The sequence below is a fragment of the Larimichthys crocea genome, chromosome I, assembly GCF_000972845.2.
Source record: "Larimichthys crocea isolate SSNF chromosome I, L_crocea_2.0, whole genome shotgun sequence".
Lineage (NCBI taxonomy): Eukaryota > Metazoa > Chordata > Actinopteri > Sciaenidae > Larimichthys > Larimichthys crocea.
The window spans coordinates 16792804-16809822 of record NC_040011.1 but is presented as its reverse complement, the minus strand read 5'-3'; the positions used below and the strand labels follow the sequence as shown (position 1 = coordinate 16809822).

Sequence of the window (17019 nt, the reverse complement as noted above, 5' to 3'; positions counted from 1 at the left end):
GCTGCACTATTGTTAAGATGTTTCCCGAAGTTTTAAAGCGCTAAAACCAACTAACAACACGTTTACACCGAGCATGACCCAATCTGTATCTCAAACATTTTCCAACTCGTCTACTTTTAAATTACACAGGTTCTGCTCACATATTAGAATAGGAATAAAAATTAGAATACATTGATTTAAGTGTCTTACCCAGAGGCAGGTCCAGCGCAGGCAGGTCTCCAAGGGAGGGAGGGGTGGGCGGTCCGGAAGGAGGCATCTTTCCCGCAGGTGTTTTCTCTTCCTTCGGCCTTTTTCTCCTTCTCCTCCTCCTTTTTCTTCTGCTCCTTCTGGTGCTTCTCCTTCTTCTTTTCCCCTTCTTTTCTTCTCCTCCTTCTCCTTTTTCTACTGCCAACTGTAAATAAAGCTGAAAATGAAATCCTTCTCTTTCTCCTCCTTCTTCTCCTTCTCCTTTTTCTTCTCCTTCTCCTCCTTCTCCTTCTTCTCCTTCTCCCTTTTCTCCTCCTCCTTCTTCTCCTTCTCCTTTTTCTCCTCCTCCTTCTTCTCCTTCTCCTTTTTCTCCTCCTTCTCCTTCTCCTCCTTCTCCTCCTCTCGGTTGTCCGGTACAGGTTTTCCAAGCGGTCAGTTTTTGCAGCAGGTCGACTCCGGGTCAAGTTCACGTGCAAAGTGAGAACGTGCGAAAGGTCAGCAGGCCTTATATATGACTTCGTCTGCGCGTGACCGTTCTATTTCCATGGCTACTACTGACGCACGCGCATATACGTGTGCGTGTGTGCGCGTTAAAGATGCGCTAAATGATGACTTTTCTGATTTTTATTGTTTCCACAACTTCCACTATATGTTTCTATCACTGAATAATAAGATCATAGGCAAGGCAATAACTTCAGCACATACATATCTTGAAAATTAAACATGTACAGTCAGTAAATCTTATTCTCTTGATGTTTGTGCAGCTATTTTTCTGTTTTCTGATGTTTTTGTTTGGCCTCATCATCTCGTTTATGGTGTTAATTTTTAAGATGTAAGTGTGAAGAGTGACTTCTGATTTTACCCTCAGTTATTAATATTTTTAAAATAAATATCTCACCACCTCATTTACTTTTTTAATTCATTCAATAATGGCTTTAGATGAGTTTGAACACATCGGCACAGGTTTGTATATTATTATAATGTATTATTATGTTCGTGTATTATTATTATTATCATCGTGTATTATTATTCACGTATGAGAGAATGCAGCATTGCTTGAGGTAATTGTTATTAATAACCATCCCAGGATGAAACGTCCTATAGCACCATACTGTTCTCATCTTCTCTGGTACATATTTGTCCCAGACAGTCTTCTCAGTAACTCTGAACGATGCAGAGAAAGATTAGTAGGCATCCCTCCACAGTCCTGCCCCGCTGTATCCAATTGATTTCTCTATTCCTGTATTGCTGTAAGTAAGTGTAAGTAAGTGTATTGCGTGCAGTCTGGGCACTCACAGTAATAAGACCACACAGGCCCTCAGACAACACTCACCAGCAATGCCCCCCCGGATTACGCAATTCTACTGTAGTGCGGATCCTTATGAGCTAGTTTAGACCCAAGGACAATACAGTAGAGGTGAATATGATGTGTCTGTGTGTGTGAGAGAGAGATGCAGTGGACAGGATAGGGCAACTCAGAGGGTGAGGGAAGAGAGGGCTGGATGAAATTGAGAGGAGAAAAGAAACGGTCGCTCTGATCTTTACCTGGATATATAAATTTCAGTTTTCATAGGAGGATCTTCATATTTATAGGCTTAGGAACATGTTTAAGCGTGCAATGCTTGAATTTCAGAAATTCTGCTGATGCTCCTCCACTGTCTATTTATCAACAGTAATCCTGCTTATATTAACGACAATATACAGTATATATATATATATACATACATACATACACACACACACACATACATATAGTACACACACACACATTTATATATATGTGTGTGTGTGTGTGTGTGTGTGTGTGTGTACTATATATATGTATATATGTTCACGTGTAATGTACACGTTATTGCTCTTAATTCAGAAACCCTCATGTCACATCTACATTTCAGGATCTGGTTATTATAGACACAGATTACATGTTAAATATAAATATTTCAATATTTATCATCACATTAACAGTGTTACACACATTAGTAGCTGTAAACACTCAGCATTAGAAAAATACATACGTTGGTTTGGTGCTTACAAAAAGGAGTAAACATTTATAATCATCACTTTAAAAGTTACATACGTTGTTTCTGGTGCCTGTTTGTTTCCCAGATATATTAGTGTGTGTGTGAATGGGTGTATAAGAGGCATTAACTTAAAGAACTTTGTAGAAAGGCGCTTTATGAAGTTCAGTCCATTTCCTTGTATTAGTTTACGGACAGATCTGCCATTTCCAATATGGCGGCGACGTCGACCCGCTCAATGCGGCGTCTATGTGTATATATGTCTATGGGCAGCCCTTTACACTGGATTGCGGGCATGCGCAGTTAATTCCTTCACAAAACACGTGTCTGAGTAAAGTCGGGAATAATGTCTCACTCGAAATGTTGGCGCGTCCTGCAGTCAAAACACTGAAGCTTAAAGCCGGAACCTTTGTACGGACGACTCACTGCGACACTCGGATTTATTTGTTGGTGACACCTCAGGAACAGCTGTTTTGATCGGCTAGTAGCTAGCTGCAGCTAACTTACTGGCTTAATTTAAATCATATGACTGTTTTTCTACTTTTTATACTTCACGGGTGAGTGCGCTGTTATGTGCAATGAGAGCATGAGTGTCTGTGTGAACACTGCTAACCAGCTAACGTCAGCTAACTGGGCAGATAGACGTTTGTTGACTAGGTAACCTTCAGACAACCAATAAATAACCATAAACTAGGTAGAAATACGTCTATTTTAGCTGAACGGCGTAGTTAACGTTGTCCCTGAAGGTTTACAGAAAGTATAAATTTGGCGCCACTCATGTTACTTTGTGTAATGTACTACTGAGCGTACAAATGTTCAAGTTTTACGTAGCTACGTCAGCCTTTCTGTTTGCTGGCGGTATGTAGGTTAAACTAAACAAGTCGAGTTTTATCTCGTATTTACGTTAAAAAAAGGTTTTCTTAGGTTTTACGTTTGCGGTGACACAAGTGTCTCATCTTGAATGTCCCAGGTTGTTGGAGGACTGTCGCCATGGAGCCTGCCTGCCGTAAAGACAAGCCGAAGCTGAACTCCACCCCGACCAGAGGAGACAGAGCCAAGCAGAAGTCTGTACAGCAAGAGCTCAAACAGAGACAGAGGGCAGAGGTGACTGACATCACTGTCATGTTAGTGCTTATCAGTGGTGTGACTGGGAGACTGGGCCTATTCGTCCTCATAGAAATAGTTTGAAATAGCAAAAATCTGCTGTCTTCCCCTTTGACCCCACTGGTTTCAAACTAACTGGTGGCTGAAGGTGTGTTCACGAACATATTATTACTGTGGTGAATATGATTGCATGAGTGAGCACTGCATTACAGATGCCCACATGGAGAGCAAGAGAGGCAGAACACATCCGCCAAAACGTTGTCTTTGAACATCTGATGACAGTTTAACATTTTATTAGCTTTTTTATTTACCTGCATTCATATTTAAATATCTGTTTACATAGATTAGCCCAAGTGTGTCTGTCTCGTCATTCCTGTGTATGAAGTTGTTAATCAGACTGGACAGGGAGAATACTCTGAGATATCTGCTATCTGTTGTCCAGACACTCCCTGTCTACCATGGAAGTCCTAAAACAGTGGCTCACAGAGACAAACTCATAATCAGGCGATTGATTGATTTCAATATTGATTGATTATTTTGTACAAAATTTTGTAATTTCTCGGACAAAGAGGATTTTATTTCAAGACCACAACTGCAGAGATATAACCAGAGTTTCCTATTAATAACCTAATAACGTCTAACCTGTCCTGCCAAGTTTCACTTTTACTTCCCAGCAAGCCACTAGCTGCGAAGTTTAAGCTCAGTATTTTATAAAGCAGTTTACTGTAGTGTTGGGGTGGTCTCACCCTGCCTTGGTCTTGATCTTAACTCGGTCTCGATCCCTCAAAGTCTTGGTCTTGTCTCAGTCTCAGTACATTCTGGTCTCGGTTTGGTTGGTCTTTACTACAACATTTGTGGGTAGGATATGGGGCAAGACTCCAGAGTCCTGTGATCTGTTGCACCTCTACTATTTTTAGCCCTGGCACTCATGCTGTACACTATCCTTTTTCTCCATGAGAATGTTGTTCTTGTAGTGTGTGTACTTCTCAGTCCTGTATAATCAACTGTGTCTGTGTCTTCTCTTCTTCATTTCCAGATTTATGCCTTGAACAAGGTGATGACAGAGTTGGAGCAGCAGCAGTTTGAGGCCTTTTGCAAACAGATGCAGTCACAAGGAGAATGACTTCATCTGCCTTCATCTTTCATCTGAACTAGGACCTGTCATCCTCCGTGTACACACATGCTATTAGCTTACACACAACCACACACTTACTTACTTACTACACATACTTCTACACTAAGACAATCTTTGGTCTTGATGTTTTTCTGACTCCAATTCCTGACTCTCAAGTCTTTACCTGAATATGCTAGAGAGTATTGTTACGATAAGCTGATCTAAAGTTTACTGAAAGCATTGTGTCCTAATCCAAACTTAAAGTCTCAAGAGTTCAGGGAGGGCAGAAGTTATCAGCTGGTCATAGATCTACCTGTTACTGTAAAAGCACAGTCGAAGTTATCTATGTAGACATAGATAAAGCTGCATTAAGTGATTTTTGATCACTACAAAGAAAGCTCCAATGTGTAGTGAGACTTAAACAACTTAGTTGAGTTTAACACTACCCACCCTAAAGCTTTAGTGCTTTCTTTCTTCACCAAAACACTACACCATCCATTCAGTCTCAAATGTGCAAGAAGAAAAAACAAGAAGCCACTATGTTAGTTATTACATCAATAAGGGCTGCAGTAAATGCACATGTTATTGTGCAATAATTCAGTTACATAATGAATAAATGTGTTGTCCAGGATGCCCACAGATAAAATATTTTTGTTTACATTATTGGTGTAGTTTAAACCCTGTGTCCCCTGTAAGCTCTTGTTTTGTTTAAATGAGATGCAGTGTAGAGATTGGAGATCGTCTTTTTGTTATTTTAATATAAAATATAAGAGTCAAACTGAATGAAGCAGTTTGAGGCTGCAGTATGTGATTGCGTTGCCAGCAGTGCAACAGCTACATCACATCATTGTTTGCTCTAAAGTGTATGTACTGCTACACTGACTAACACTGGCATGATAAAGACAAATATTACGCTTCACTGACTAACACCAGTCAGCTACTGCATCCACTTCACAACCACAGATATGGATTCTAAGTGGGAATGGCAGAAAGAGGAGTTGTTTTCCAGCGATCCATAAACCATGCTTAATGTAGTGTCAAAACAGACAGCTTTAACGGGTGCTCACTTTGTGAATGGCATTGTATGCAGAGCCAACTGGCCTGGACATGAATGATATTGCTTTTTATTATCATGTTCACAAGTTTTGTGGCCTAAACAACTTCTGTTATTTCGGAGGACTGTAAAATATTTATTTTGTTTAGTTCATTGTGTCCTCCTCTTCCACTAAGTTATACAATTTAATTTAGTGAAAATAAAAGTGAGTTTTTTTAAAACTTGTTTTTGTTGTTGTTTTTACCTGACAGCGTCTGCATGATACCCTCATACTACATTATCTGCTGTCATCTAATCTTATCTTTGTAACTCCTGTGTCCTGTTCTTCAAGTGTGGCTCACCTCATTCAGGCTGATTTTCACAAAAATAACCCAAAGATTTTAGTAAAGTCTGAAAAACAAAATCCAATGTGTGTAATATAATTCTTTTTCCTCTTACATATGGCATGAATCATATTACCACCCCTTCAATACATCTGATGACCCTTAGGACAGACCCAGCCCCTAGGTAGTTAACCAGTGGACAAAACTAATTCTATATAAGTAGTTCAAACGAGCTCCACTTTAATTTAGTGGAGTAGAAGTATAAAAAAGCAGAAAATTATAATACTCAAGTAAATTAAAAATACTTTGAAATTGTACTTAAAAACAATACCCAAGTAGTCACTTTCCTTCACTCTTGTAAAAAGCCTTTGTGACCACGTCTGGTCTACAAATCCTGCGTCTACAGTAACAATTCAATTATGTTGGAGATGTGAGATCATCACATTAAGTTGACTAAACTTTAAAAAAAATAAAGATTAACTCGACAAAACAGGCTATGATGTAGTGATGATGACAGTTTATTTCATCATTTTAATTCCAGTTTAAATCATAAATCACTTGACTGCTTACAACGCCTCCACCTACCAAAAACATCATGTCATTTAACACCAGGGTAAGTCAGAGTGCAGAGGTAGTAGGAAATGGTTACTGTTAACTGTTGCAAGCAGCAAATTAATTATCTTGAGGTTAGTAAAGCTGACGTGCTGCCATGATAGTGTAGTTAGTTTTCTAACGGGTGCAACTGCATAAGGCAAAGCTGGTCCTCTTGAAACTTCGAAACTTCACTCTGTCAGTCCGGAGACCTTCTCCACCGTCCTCTGCCACCTTTCAGTAGTCCTAACTCCCCAGCTCCGTTCTCCTTTCATTCTTTCTCTTCTCGATCAGACCTCTACAGTAACAGCACTCCCAGTGACCCGGACTCCAAACCAACCGTCCCAGTACCTGGTGTCCTGTCCTCCGTGTTCAAAGGAGATGAAACGCATTCCAGGGCCGTACTCAGAAAATGTATGACTGACCTGGAGTTTGAACACAAAGAGAAAACCACTGTGATGTGTACGGTCAGGTCAGCATCAATGTTCTAAAATAACCCGTGTTACATAACAGCACAATACAGCCTCTCAGTCATCTGAATGAATGGTTCTGGCAAAACAACTCATGATTGTCCTGCAGAACAGTCAACCTTTAATGTAAGACGTGTTTTCCTGTCAAACACGGAGGTAGTTGTGAATGTGAACCAATGTGACCATGTCCCTGTACTCCAGGATAACCCACTGACTGTACAGTGTGTTCCTCTTCTGTGTACCTGTTTCCATGAACAGTCATCACAGTCGGGGTCGAGAGTCACTCGCTCAGGTTGGAACTCCTTCATGACCTCTTGATTCTCATCCAGCAGAGACACAGTCATTTGGTAAGTGCATCCACAATCCGACCTCCCGCAGTACCTGCAGGATGAGTCGCCCGTCAGTCACTAGTTCTTTATAGAAGGTATGCGTGTGCACGTCCTTGAACCTCTATCTTACCAGTCTTCCACTGTGACGGCAGGCTCATTGTCCAACTCTTCGGGAGAGTAACCCTCCGCTAACAAGTCGATCACCTGCCTCTTCAGACACAGCCTAGGACACACAGTTTGTTAGAAACCTGGAGGATCTGATGAAAACAGTCAAGCCACACTGACATAAAAATTAAACAAATTAAATATGAATTAGATAATATAAAATGGAACCTACTTAGATAACATATACTGTATTTCCTCAAACAAAAGGCCTCTGGTCTCAAATGTTGGCCAGGGCACGGTCAATGTGAACAAATAAAGGTCTGCCCCAATTACAAGCTGGGAGGATAAAACAAGGTTGAATAAGCTCCCTGTGCCTGTTATATAATGTGCATGCCAACAGCATAATAACCAAGTTAATGTCTCCAAACTGGATTTTGTATTCAGGTACTTGTATATTAACTTAAACGTAATTTGCTCCATGGCTTGAATTTTTCAATCATGGATGCACAGACATGACAAGTAAACATACATCGTTATTACACAAAATCTATATCTGTAAGTAATCTAAATTCTACAATGAAATAACAGGCTTTTTACTCAATTATTTCTTCCCAGAATGTCTAACAATTCACTAAACACTGTGTGATGATGTATGTTCTCTCTGAGAGAGAAGGGGAGAGACTGGGTGCAGTAGTTTTATGTGTTTCATTGCATATTTCTCCTCATTGCTGATTAACTCAGCATATTCCTAGATCTTCCCTTCTTGTACATTTTTAATTTGCACATGTTCTAAAATTATACATAATATAATAATATAATATTCTTTTAATATATATATTTTTTTTACATAAGTTAGATGTCCTGGGTGGTTATTTATGGACTTCAGAGTCTATACTAACTTCTATAGGTTATTGAGCAGATAAATGCATAACTACACAAATAGTAATAAACACTGACTCAAAGGAGGTTACAAAGTATTTGGTCACTCCATCGGTGCAGAAGTCAAAACCACAGTCTCCCGGCATGTCCTCCACCTTCCACTGACTGCCTCCGTTCTCCGTCAAGTCCCAGAATTCCAACTGTTCTAGGAGGGAAATGCACACTCAAGCTGTCAATAGCAGTATTATGTGTTTTATTTGTGTGTGCTGTTACGATTTTACTCAGTCGACTTCAATTCCAAGAGCAGGTAAACAACGCAGCAGCAAAAACAAAAGAGGTTCAGGAACAGATCTGATCCAGTTCCATTTTTCTCCAAATGTAAAAGTTTGGAATGGAAGTCCAGGATAGACAAAATAATCTGAACAGTCTGTTGAGCTGCATGGTCAGGGCCATTGATAAAGACCACGACATGCTGCTGAAAGTATGTTTAAGTAGTTTTTTAAGGAATAGTATTGGCATTTGGCATTTTGGCATTTTTCTTGCTGAACATTATTATTCCTACTTTACTTCAGGACATTGATGGAAAATTTGACCAATTTGCAGTTATAGTTTTAGAGTAGTAGCTGCTGGTTGCACAGATGGTTGGGCACCTGGATGAGCTCCAGAGCAGATACAGACCTGATCTAGTTAGTTGCAAATCCTCCATGAAGAAAATTACACCTTACCTTCCCCACTGGGATTCTTCAGCAGGTTTCTGGCCATGGTTGCAGTTTATACAGAGCACAACACAGCCTACGCAGGAGAAACAGGAAACAGCAACTTATACAGCCAATCAATAATTCTTTTTGCTGCAGTGATGTCTTCAGTCTCAAACACACACACAGTGTGTTACAGGGAAGACAAACAACTGACAGCTTTCACCCGACTAATGTTCAGTATATTTTAAGGTCAATTTCAGTGTACTTGAACAAAGTTATGGCCACACTAATATGCAGCTACTGGCACACGCAGTGTTGACTTCAACTGGGGTGACAAGATTAAAAATAAAAACAGCCCGTGGGTGGACTCAGAGTCCCAAACCAGGCTGGGTCACCTCTACAGATACTAAACCCAAACACTGATACAACAGATGGGGCAAAGCCCTCTTTACATGCTGAATAGGAGGTATCACAGAGGATCAACCAGTCATCCAGCAAACATCAGTCAGCAGGAAAACAGCCTTGTAGCATGTCGCCATAGAAACCAGTGGTTCAAGGGGTTTTGGGGGTCTGTTGAGTCAGACACTAAAATGTAATCTATCCTACTTAAGCAATGTATGGGAGTAACTACTGTTATAACCACTATCACCTCGTATCGTGTTCATACCACATCGGAAACTCCAAAATATTCCATAGGTTTGTATCTGTGCTCTTAATGTATGTGTATCCCAGGGTTTATGACATTAAAATAAGTCACAGCACAACCTATAATAACTATTTTAGTAAGTACAAATAGCATTTCTGGCTCTTTGTTAGCTATTTTTGTCTTGCATTTCACAGCTCACTGAGGCTCCAAACTCAAACAGCTGAGTCATCTGGCTCTGCAGATTCAAAGTGTTAGGCATAAAAGATACAGTACATGCACAATAATGTCATGCTCTACTGTAGATAATACACTCTGCTCTGTGTAAATAAGTAAGGCAGCAAACGTGTTACTCACAGCCAGTGGAAGAAAAGTGCAGTCTTCTGTTAGTCTCTTTTTCTCTGACGTACACTTGAGCTCCTCTGCAGGATAGCGCCCTGGTGACAGTGATAGCTTTTATAACGGGGAGCACACACACATGCTGCAACAGAGGGAGGGAGAGAGGGAGAGAGGGAGAGAGAGAGAGGAGAGACACAAAACACCCAATCTGCAGCGTCCATCCAGCAGAACTCAGCAGAACCAAACATGCACACGCTCAGCACAAATGCCAACACATCAACACTAATGGTGGAAGAAAACATTCAGTACTCTTCTTTAAAGGTCAGAATTTATCTTGTACAGGTCAACATGTTGGAGTTTATCTGTGCATTCTGTCCTGTATCTGGTAAAAAAAAAAAATTCTAATGCAGTTTTTATCCATCAACTTCTTTTTCAACACCTCCAGTTGAGCAGAAGCCAGGTGACCCCATTCATCCTGTAAGAACATCACATTGTACTATCACTGGGTCATTTTAATGATTTTACAAAATATGCTTAATTGCTTTCTGGCTGATATTCAGATGATCAGATATCACTCTGTCTGTTGTGTTAGTTAAAAACAAAGCAACAGCCAGTGACTGGTTAACTTAGTTTAGCATGAAGACTTGAAATAGAGGTTGCTGTGGTCTGTGGACTGTGGAGGTATTTCACACTCTTTTAAGTGTGCTCAGACAGAAAGTGAAGAGAATTCCCCCCCTAGCATCATTGGTATAAATGTGACCACTGGCCTGTTTGTGCAGTCTGTTTCAATTATCCACAGACAGCCAGCGTACCAACTGCTTGGTTGTTACTTTTAAGCCAGAAACATGCACTGGTTGTGTGTGTGGAGCCGAGCTGTGCCTGTCTTTGTGTTCAACTTGAAGTTATTTCTGTTGTTTTCCTCCAGTTTATCTCCTTCTTCCTCTTATTCCTCCTCTAAATGTGATGGCTGCTCACGTTGCATTGGGTCTCTTTAAAGGATATCATTCTGTGGAAAGTATCAAAAGTTCCACAGGATATTTAAATACCAGTTAAAAACACCACATCCAGGACGAATCATTAAGAGGAGGGATTATGTAATGCTGCCTAACCATACACAGTATAAGATGAGAGTCATTTATGAGACACTGAAAGAGGTTATGTTGAACTTTGGTGTCTGTTTTGATTTATTAATCAAGCTCTGCAGCTTCAGTAGACTTTAAAGGCGCACATACACATCGGGAACTGTGTATTTATTAGAATAAAAATAAATGCACTTTACTTGCACTGAATGCACCATGAATATAATATGTAACATTATAGAAACTGGATCATAATCCCTTTGCTGGGACTGTTGTTGGCCGTCACCTTAAACTCCTGATATTTGTGACAGCACTTTAAGACAACAGAAGACAGAAGCTGAATAGTTGGAGTAAGGTGTACCACCTGCAGAGGGGGCTAATGGACCACAAACACATTGGGCTGAGGTGAGTAAGGATTAAATGAACAGACGCTATCTGTCATATTAACACCTGAAAGACGTTCGGGATGTCCATTGCAAGCTAACTGATACGTGATGATACTGATGTCAAATAGTAAAAAAGTCTACTTACAACTCACATCAATAACGTTTTGGGTGGGTATACAAAATTAGGCTTTATTCTGGGCAACAACACCAATGGGTCACAACACAATGACTACATCACATACATTACAACATACACAAAATACCTCCCAATATGGGAGAGGAATAATTCAAGTTAAACATTGCAGTTTCATCAGGATTGTCCTACAGACAGTACAGTACAACATTCAACAACCAATAGGGAAAAAAAAAAACATTGTGCCATAAATAAAAAGTGGTGTATAAATCATACAAAAGCAGGAATTTCAAGAAAAATCAAGCACCAGGATTGCAATCATGGCTTAAAACACACACATTAGGAATGAAGAAATACTGTCGCCTTAGTGCCTTTTGTTGGAGGTGCATTTTTTCCCTGTATCGATATGGGCTGTGAACTTCAATTCGTTTCCTGGTCAACACATTGCGTATGAGGAGTATTTTCCAACAAGACATTTTCCACAGGGATGAGCTTCTAAGGAGCAAATCCATGTTGCTGCTCTCTCTGCAGAGGCTGCATAAATCTTGCTCTGATTGTACAAATTCATGTCCAAAACAGCAGTGCACATTTAACTGCATGACCCCTGTAGTCTTTCCTGCTTTGGCATTTTAGTGCAGCACCAGATATTGTGTATTCCAGTGATACAGCACCCATAACTGTCCCTTCATACATGGGTTGCCTGCTTATCATTAGCAAGTGTCCTTATTTGTTTGGGAATGTGACAATAATTCCAGTTCTTTGGAACAGCTGCAGTTGAGACTCCTTCTCAGATCTAAGCTTCAGAGGACGCCTGTGGTTTGAGCTGGGCCTTCTCCATGGTCGTACCATATGGATCTGACCTTTTAAAGAAGCCCATCTGGAAAGAGGGAGAGAGGAAGATCACGTACAGATCAATCTGACACAAAGTCTACGTTGTAAAGGGGGATTTCTGGAGAGATGAATCTATCTCTCTCATGGAAGTTTCCTGTTTACAGAAGTCTTCCCCACTGCTCATGCATAGAGGCAAGACATCCAGACTGAAACCAAGAGACAAAATGCCTACAAATGACAACATCATCTGTAGTCATTTTGTGTGCCTGTGTGGAAATTTTGCATCTGTGGTGGTCATTCTGTCTCTCTGTAGTCATTTTTTTTTTTATCTCTTCTTGCATCTTATTTTGTAGTTGTTTTCCATCTCTTTTTAATCATTATGCTTATGCTTGTATACTGCATCTCTTTATAGTCATTTTGTCTCTTTGTAGTTGTTTTGTCTCTTTGTAGTTTATTTTTTTGCATCTCTTTATATTTGTATTGCCTCCCTTTGTTGTTGCCTCTTACACGCATTGTGTGGTATTTTTTTAAATCTCTTTTTGCATCCCTTTTTAGTGGTTTTGCATCACTTTGTAGTTGTGTTGCATTTCTTTAAAATCATATTTCATCTCTTTGTAGTGGTTTTGTGCCTTTTTGTAGTTGTTTTGCATCTCTTTGTAGTTATTTGTGTTTTTCTGTGGTAGTTTTCTGTTTCTTTGAAGTTGTGTTGGGTCTCTTTGTAGTCATTTTGTGTCCCCTTTGTATTAGTCTTGAGTGTCTTTGTATTAGTTTTGTGTCCATTTGTCCTTAGTCTAGTCTGCCTTTAAACAGGGGGTCTGTGCCAGGTAGGTTTAATGAGACCACATAGAGGAATATCAAGTGTATCATTTGGTTCCCAGTTTAAAACTGCTCCTTAGTCATTCTCATATTCATCTTTAACACATGGCAGCCAGTCAGACTGTTCATTTCTCTGGTAATGGTACAGTGCCTTACCTTGTATAGTAGATATATGAGCAGGGAGAGTAAAAGCAACCCAGCTAAAACAGCCAGGATGATAATCCACACTGGAACATAGAACAGACTGTCCGGCTTGTTCCACATGACACCCATCTCCACCTGAACAACAGGAAACCACAGCATTCAGACGAGCCTCTGTCGACTTGTTCCACTTTCCACTAGCACTCAAATGTTATTAATCTGAAGTTTACAAGCTCATTGCAGTATAAAAATCCAATAAAAATCTGCTGAAGTTACCTTTTTGGATCCAGATGGCTTGAATTTGGGAGGAATTAAGTAAGGCATCCTGTCCACCTTGTACTGAACAGAGCACTCCAGTACATATTGCTTATATGCCCTCTGTGGACGAGCACAGGACAGTTAATAAATAAACATTTCAATAATGTCTAGACTGATTTGACTGGTTTAACAGCTGCTAATATCTGACCATCTGTGGTACTACTTTAATACTCTACAATCAAGCCAAACAATCCCTCAAAATTACAGAAACTTATTGATTCCATAAAAAAATACAATGTAATGTAATATACTGTAATAAAACCCAGAATGCTACTACTGCTACAACTATTGATACTGCTACTAATAATGTTTCTGGTCAAATTCAGACTGATGCCTGCCCCAACACAAGGATTAGCATTTATCAGTTCTGAGTATGCAGCGTGTTGAATGTGTCAACATATGTTTGTATTCATAAACATTGTGATTTAAATGTGATTTGACGATGGGTCGATTGTTGCTTCACAATGCAGTGCACACATGGTTTCCACAACTTCTTAAACATTGAATTCAAGCACTTTTAAGGAATTTCCAGGACCAATTTTTTTCACATTCAGAAAGAGTTTTTACAGTTACAAGACTGACACAGCATCTTTACTAACGTTAAGTAAAAACAAATCAAACAAATTTCAATATGCATTCAATTTCTGCACACAATATATAGATTTAAGCACTTTCAAAGTCCAAGTGTGGCTATTTTCATTTCAAGGACCCGTGGGAGTTGTGTAGCTGGACACAGCTGGAAAAAAAAAATGTGCAAAAATAGTTGGTAGTTGTGAAAAGGCTCAATGAAAATCGCAGTCAATGAAAAATGAAGCCTTTGGGAAACTGTTTTGTTCTTGTTAGGTTTAACAAACACTTGGACATGCTGTATCATTGTCTGTTATTATAAGCTAAAAGTACATTCATTTCCTGTATTATAACTGTAAAAATACAATATGAAAACTACTGTACAGAATGCATGGGATGAATAGTTGGCACACAGATCTGTAATTGTTGTTTAATGACCTGCCCAACAGAGGGCAGTATGAGAACACAGATTGTCTGACTGTTTGTTGGGTCTCTCATCTGGTCCTTGTTTTCCTCTTGATTTAAATTTTCCTGTACGAACAGATTCAAGCAACATTGCAGAGCAGTGTGTCCTGTAGTCTCACCTCGATGAACGTTTCAGCCCACAGTCTGGAGCGTATGGTCAGGATAGCGCTGGCTCCTCTCTCCAGCAGCCCAACATTACACCGCAGCTGCCAGCACTCCACCGTCGAGCACGTCTACATATGGACAGAGCCACAGTCAATCACAGTGCTAATGTAATGTTCAGCACTATTTCTTTTCATTAATGACTAAACTGGCAGGAAGGAGACTTACTGACATACACTTCAAAGAATAGTAGACAATTCAATGCCTGTATCTTTATGTTAAAATAGAGAGAATCCAGGGTACTATTCATTTTTTAAAAGTAGATAGTAAGTAGGTAGACAGCAGATAGATGGGAGATGTTAGAGCTTTGTATATGTTGGTCTGAGGTCATGCAAACAGTATCAGCATGACATAGTGTGTCCTCAATAGTGGTGGTGTAGTGGTGTCTTGGTAGGGGGGTTACTGACTGTGGGTCGTCTGCTTTTACTTTTGATACTTGAAGTGCATTTTACAGATACTTTTACTGCATGTCTTTTACTTGTAATACACTGCTTGTAAACTGAAGTGTTGCTTTGGGGATCTGAGTACTTCCTCAACACTGATCAACACAATCCTGCTGTGTCGCTACCATTACATCTTTCTGGAGACGTTTCTCCCTCCAGCTTGCAACTGTTGTCAGTGTCATCATTGTCCGATGGTTTATACTCATTGACTTCAAAGGTGTCTTTGTGTGTCTGCTTCATATTTGTAGTTGTGTGAGCTATGGTGCTGACAGGTTTTAGAACCACAGCAGGAAGGTCATTTGTTCACAGGGGTCAACCTCTCACCAGTTTTCAGATATTTCTGTTGCCTTGCGGGGAGGCGCTGCCTTTAAGACTAAAGTCAGGGAACACAGGTATTTGGTAGTAAGCACTAATACACATGGTACCACAGATTACTGTTCACAAACCTCTGTAACATTAATCTATAACATGTGCAGACTGTAAATCCCCCTGCTGAGAGGGGAGTACACACTGTATACCTGCATATACACACTACTACACCTCAGCACCAAAGAGTAGACTGTCACACCCAATAAAACTCAATGAATCTAATCTGTATTAGGATTTTTTTTGTTTATGTTATGTTCCCTATGTTTCAGAAAATGGACTATCAGCTGATGTATTGTTTGCATATTTTTAAAACTCCAAATATTGAGATGAGTATCGGCCGGAAAAAAATCCTTCCCAATCTTTGTTTGGACTGTAATAGATATTTTCCTCCATTAGGATTTTCATTGCCAACATACTGTATGCTTTATGACATTTTTTGCACACAGCACCATAAACAACTTATCTTTTGCTGGTCTGTATTTCCAGTTGCTTTAGCCAGAATTGGTTTAACTTTCACTAAAAGACCAATAAGTGATCACTCACGGTAAAAATAAATATGAATAAACATGCATGAGCTGTAGCTATCTTTGGTAGTCCTAAACGCTCATTTATATAGTGTTTTATGCACCACACCCTCCAGAAATCACCAGTGTGGCACACATCTATTCATAGGACTCTCTGTCAATGGTGTTTGAGCTTCTCTAGGGTGTGTTTCTTCAGCCATGTTGGATATCACTACCACGTTTCTTTTCATTAATTTTTTCCAAAAGTAAATCAGAGATGTGGGCATTAATTTAAAGATCTGAAATGCTAAATGATATCACTGTCAAAGATCAGTTCCTTTTTAGGTTTCAATAATTTTGATACACTCAACCTTCAAAACAGTGGAGCAGAAAACAGCTTCAACATGCGGTTCTATTCTCCAATTTACAGATGGTTCATTTAAATACCGCAAGAGATTAGCTGGCAAACATGACAGTCAGTGACACAAGCCACACGAAAGCAAATCACAACTGTAAATCACAAACTTAATTTACTTCATCTCACAAACAATTAGAGCAAGCAGCAAGAGATGCTGACCAGAGCTCATTACTGTAGATCTATTTCCTCAGTGGAAAGAAATAATCTCATTATAATTTAAATCACACAGACACACTTGAGTAAAGAGCCACACACTCATGAAAACACACTCCCATAAGAAACCCGGTGGGACTGAAGATCCAACACAAGAGCCATTCACTTTATTTAAGAGCCTCTGCTGTGGCGTGTTGTGAAGTGAACAGCTCTACACACTGGAGTCACCATGATTCCCTCTACATGCTGAGTCAAGCAGGAAAGAGAAGGAGAAAAACAAACATCTCCTGGGGTCTTTATGGGACACATGGACTCAACTGTTCTCTGCTGATGAGGAACAAATGTTCTGGAGAAGTTAAAGAAGATCTGCTATCAAAATGGA

The 17019-nt window shown here is 39.7% G+C and overlaps 3 protein-coding genes across 4 annotated transcripts in view; 1 reads left to right on the top strand and 2 right to left on the bottom strand.

The window, feature by feature from the left end:
- Positions 1–2571: 2571 nt before the first annotated feature.
- svbp (small vasohibin binding protein) lies at positions 2572–5701 on the top strand. 2 transcript variants are annotated; one of them, XM_010748603.3, is made up of 3 exons: positions 2572–2761; positions 3175–3308; positions 4345–5701. In XM_010748603.3, the coding sequence occupies exons 2-3, from the start codon at positions 3195–3197 to the stop codon at positions 4429–4431; spliced, it is 201 nt and encodes a 66-aa protein (XP_010746905.2). In that variant the 5' UTR covers positions 2572–2761; positions 3175–3194; the 3' UTR covers positions 4432–5701. The 2 variants fall into 2 exon arrangements, with proteins under 2 accessions (XP_010746905.2, XP_019122798.1); XM_019267253.2 differs by lacking the exon at positions 2572–2761 and adding an exon at positions 2767–2861.
- A 609-nt stretch (positions 5702–6310) lies between these two features.
- fbxo2 (F-box protein 2) lies at positions 6311–10012 on the bottom strand. Its single transcript, XM_010748604.3, has 6 exons — positions 9872–10012; positions 8899–8965; positions 8252–8378; positions 7320–7412; positions 7103–7241; positions 6311–6815 (listed from the first exon to the last, which is right to left on the bottom strand). The coding sequence occupies exons 2-6, from the start codon at positions 8933–8935 to the stop codon at positions 6681–6683; spliced, it is 531 nt and encodes a 176-aa protein (XP_010746906.1). The 5' UTR covers positions 8936–8965; positions 9872–10012; the 3' UTR covers positions 6311–6680.
- A 1468-nt stretch (positions 10013–11480) lies between these two features.
- Positions 11481–17019, bottom strand: part of LOC104933214 (integrin alpha-5) — a 39921-nt gene continuing 34382 nt past the window's right edge. The window contains exons 27-30 of the mRNA XM_010748605.3: positions 14709–14822; positions 13516–13617; positions 13255–13377; positions 11481–12328 (exon numbers count right to left, since the gene is read on the bottom strand). Of these exons, the coding sequence (XP_010746907.2) occupies positions 12245–12328; positions 13255–13377; positions 13516–13617; positions 14709–14822 (423 nt within the window). The 3' untranslated portion in view covers positions 11481–12244. The remainder of the gene's footprint in view (positions 12329–13254; positions 13378–13515; positions 13618–14708; positions 14823–17019) is intronic.

Bases quoted from the DNA above. Each gene is read 5' to 3' on its own strand.
- svbp (XM_010748603.3), top strand. From the start codon at position 3,195: ATGGAGCCTGCCTGCCGTAAAGACAAGCCGAAGCTGAACTCCACCCCG. The intron at 3,309-4,344 runs GTGACTGACATC...CTTCATTTCCAG, and splicing joins AACAGAGACAGAGGGCAGAG to ATTTATGCCTTGAACAAGGT.
- fbxo2 (XM_010748604.3), bottom strand. From the start codon at position 8,935: ATGGCCAGAAACCTGCTGAAGAATCCCAGTGGGGAAG. The intron at 8,379-8,898 runs GTAAGGTGTAAT...TTTCCCTCCTAG, and splicing joins GAAGAATCCCAGTGGGGAAG to AACAGTTGGAATTCTGGGAC. The intron at 6,816-7,102 runs GTACACAGAAGA...TTCAAACTCCAG, and splicing joins ATGACTGTTCATGGAAACAG to GTCAGTCATACATTTTCTGA.